The following is a 4,178-nucleotide window of genomic DNA, read 5'->3' on the forward strand; positions in this document are numbered from 1 at the left end:
CGAGTAAATTTGCTCGGTCAACTTGGAGGCGTTCACCGGGCCTCCGTTCAATTGCCACCAAACCTCGGGCTCTGGATCGCCGGTGGCCAAACAGGCCAGGCTCAGGTTCCCGTTCGTCTCCTCCTGAATGCTGCTCGCCAGAACGAACACCTCTGGCTCGCAGGCGAACTCGACAGGTTTCACGTCCTCCCACTTACGACCTTCCAGTCTCATCGGCGACGAACACGCTTGAGGCACGGAATACAACTTGCTGGGTCCGTTGGGGATCAGCCAAGTTCGAAAGTCTCTGAGCCTGCAGTCGCAGCTCCACCGGTTCCCGTCCAACGTCAGAGTTTTCAATCGTGGCAGATTCGATATCACCGACACATCCAGATACTCGAGAACGTTCTGGTCTAACCTCAACGACTCCAAACCGGTCAGATAGACGAACGCTTCCCCGTGGATCTCGGACAGGGAACACCTCTGCAACTCCAAGTTTCTTAAGTGTTGGAGTAGGGGGAACTGGTGGCTTCTCAGCCGCGTCAATGGGTTCCCGCTCAAAATTAAGATCCTCAGTCTTTCGTTGCCCAGAAATGTGTCTGGCTCGAGCATCTCCACGTGATTGTCGGACAGGTCGATCTCCACCAATATCCTCATGTCCCTGAACGAGTCAGGGTGGATCTTGTAAATGCCGGCGTTCCTCAAGAAGACCCTCTGCAGATTCAGCAGGCCGGAACGCTTGAAGATTTCCGACTGTAACCCGGGAATCTTGTTCCCGGACAGGTCAAGCACCTGCATGTCAGGGTCCAGCGAGGCCGGGAGCGAGGTTAGGCCGGCGTCAGGGCATAAGGCGGATTTCTTCCCGGACGTCCACTTGCAACGGCACACAGCTGGACAATCGGTCCAGTCTGGGAATGCAGCCGCTTTCGAGAGCAAGGCAAGCGTGCCGAGTAGAAAAAAGAGGGCCAGCAGGATGCGCCCTCGCAGAGGGTGGTGCCTTGTCCCTATCATGCCACTATCCGCTATTTTCTCTTTCCGCTACTGCTAGTCGTCCCTCTGGATCCCTCCCTCCGTCGATTAGAAACCTGAAACACGTAAAATAATATGTAACATCGGTTCAAACAACGTGTTCCACGTGTTTCTAGAATTTATTATCAGAGTCTCGAAAGTACTTACTTACTTACAATTATTCTAATAGTTGTGGAATATTTTTAACTCATTGTTGGTTAATCATAATTTTTTATTGCAATATCATCGTAATAAGATCAATATTTATTGCTGTGGGAGTCAGCTGGTATCAGGAATCGAAAGTAACACACCGCGAATTTCGTTATCTTTCACGATTCGAATTTTTCTTCGACTGTACCGGGTGACCTATTTTTAATTGTCACCCACTGCAATACTCTTCGAAATTTCTCAATTGGCGATCGATTTCCGCCTACTGATATAATCCGCATGATACATTGTTGTGTAATATCGCCGCGTATAAGAATCGAATTTATTATTTCTCTGGCTGCCTCCAGTTCGACATATGTTCGGGTGATTTTCTAAAGGTCACCGTATAAGCGGTAGTCTTCGAATATATTACAGATTCTATCGAAGTCGTCGAAGAAGTGGATACATGGGGGTTAAAGGTCTAGGGGAGCGTCAGAATATTAACGAGGAAGTTGGGTGGCTGGAAATATGTACATGTATATATGTGAGCGAAGCTTCCCTCAAAATACATAATTCCCCTATCGTATTCCTAACAAGAGCAAAATCATAAACTTTTCTGTTATCTGCACGTCACTGTCGTCCTTAAACTAAAAGATTGAGGAAAAAATTCAAGTTAAATGGCGATGATATTAAGTATCGATTATTTAAATGATTTTACTTCATTTATTGTATAACAACAATATAATAATTAATTCTCTCGCATAATAATTTACTGATAATGTTAATAAATGAACATCGTAGATTACGAAATTTTAATTGCATAAATATTTATATTTTATATAATCTTATTAATTCTTGTTAAATATTTGCAAGCTTCTTTTTTTTAAACAAGTAAATAAATTTTTATTGATTTGAAAGATTTACTTGTAAAACTTTGTTCGTCATCACTATGTGTTTTAGAAATTATTAATTCAATTAATAAAATTAGTAATATTCAATTGTACGATTCAAATGATCGAAAGTCATAAATTATATAGGATCCAGAAAGCAGGTAAACAAACGAGATTTCGAGAACTTCCTCTTTAACCATAGTCAATCTTTCGCAACTAAGTTCACTTTTGCCGAAAACACCAAGTTCTCGCATAAATTGAAATAGGTCAACCCTTGGAGCGTATATGTGAAAGATACGAAAACAAGACTGGGATCTTGCTTCCTGTTACAGTATGTTCGTATTATTCTGCATTATTCTCCCGAAAACATTTTCTCCGCCACACTTAAAAAACAACTTCGAACCTGTTGACTCTAACGCGAAACAGACCGAACGGAACTTTTCAGGAAACCGGGAGGAAAGAAGAGAAAAGAAGAAAAAAGAGAGGAGAGAGAGAGGAAAAAAAGAAACGCCCCGATATTTCTATTCATCCCCTGTTTTTCTCGTTCACATGAGAATAAGAAGGCTAATTAACGAATACAATTCTCTTTTCCCCGTGTAAACTAAACGGGGGGAAAAAGGAAAGATAAAAGGAAGGAAACATCGTTAAAAAGAAAATTGAAAAGAAAAGAAAAAAGAAGAATCTATTGATTACGAGGGAAGAAAAAGAGATTGAGATCGAACGCCACGTGATATGCGTTGAACACGATTTGAAAAGCGCGCGTAAACAGGGCGACCTCTCAAAAGAAACTAGGATAATTTTACTAGCTTGTCCGATGTATCTTTTTCTTTTTTTTTTATTTTAAACGAAAAGGAATATTTATTGCCTAAGAAAATAGAAAGATTCTACACATAGATTTTTATATTTTATATATTTCTACGTTCAAATATTTGTATATTGCATTTGAAAAATTTTATCTCTTATGTCGTTATTTATATTCGTAGATATATTAAAAGAATACGCAATATAGATGAGTCAAACATTTTATGTAACGTGTATCCTTTAGTACTTCTCTATAAAATATTCCAAAAACCTTACGATTTACATACGAATCTTTCATTTTATATACTCGATGTATATAATAAAATTTCGAATTTTAAAATAAAAACATACATTCGTTATATTATTAAATAAAACAATATTATTTATTCTTAAAGTAGATTCTTTCTTCCTAATATCATTTTTCTGCGTTTCAAAGTGGTAATAAACTGGTACAATATCACGTGTGTAACGAGTATATAAAATTACGCGTAATAATTTCCGGATTAACACACTCTCCGCGATAGTTTACGCTCGTTAAGAGGCCGTTTCTTAATGCATTATTCTACTACTATTGTTCGAACAATACTCACATTTTGTCCTGTCTTTATTATCAAAATTTGCAGAATTAAATTTCTCAAAATATGATCAAAATTAAAATACCTGATGAATAAAATATATCTGATTGAAATTACTTTAAACTTATTTTAAATTACTTTAAAAAATGATCAAACCTTGATCGAAGTCTTCCATTATTGTTTTGTAATCAATCAATTTTATAATTTTATCCCATTAAATTTGTGAGAATATATCATTGAGAGGATCAATTTGACCAATTAATGAGAAAGGTATACTATAAATTCTGTCCCTAAAAAAAAAAAAAAAATAAAAAAAGAAGAAACGAGATATTCAACGAAAATATTCAACGTTATTTAACAAACCAAAAACGAGTAAAACAATATTATAATAATATTTTAAAAACTTATATTACACGGCATAATCTTTCCTAAAAAAAAACCTCCAAACTTCACGACAGATTAACGCAAGATATTAACACAGGTTGATAACACTTAATTTTCGAGGTGGTTGAAAGCGAGATAATCAACGGGCAGGGAGCATACACCGTGAAATGTAGCACACCTAATAAATACTTAATCGTTTACATCGGCAACACAACCGATGTAATTTATTTACACGATTATGAATATTAATGCGGTCGCAATTGAAATGGAAATTTCCCCGTAAGTGTTCACAGCAGGTATTTTAAACGTTTCTGCTTTCGTTCGATGCCCCCCTCCCTCTGGAGCCAAGTTGCCGAGCGCGAAAACGAATCGCATTAAAGGGGGGGGGGCGACC

At 37.9% G+C, this 4,178-nt stretch overlaps 1 protein-coding gene across 1 annotated transcript in view; it reads right to left on the reverse strand.

Moving 5' to 3' along the window:
• Window positions 1-4,178, reverse strand: part of LOC102674796 (leucine-rich repeat-containing protein 24) — an 8,980-nt gene that overhangs the window by 2,157 nt on the left and 2,645 nt on the right. The window contains exon 3 of the mRNA XM_031512586.1: window positions 7-1,064. Coding sequence (XP_031368446.1) covers window positions 7-990 — 984 coding nt within the window. The 5' untranslated portion in view covers window positions 991-1,064. The remainder of the gene's footprint in view (window positions 1-6; window positions 1,065-4,178) is intronic.

This window comes from Apis dorsata, unplaced genomic scaffold (genome assembly GCF_000469605.1).
Source record: "Apis dorsata unplaced genomic scaffold, Apis dorsata 1.3 scaffold_473, whole genome shotgun sequence".
NCBI classification, from domain to species: domain Eukaryota; kingdom Metazoa; phylum Arthropoda; class Insecta; order Hymenoptera; family Apidae; genus Apis; species Apis dorsata.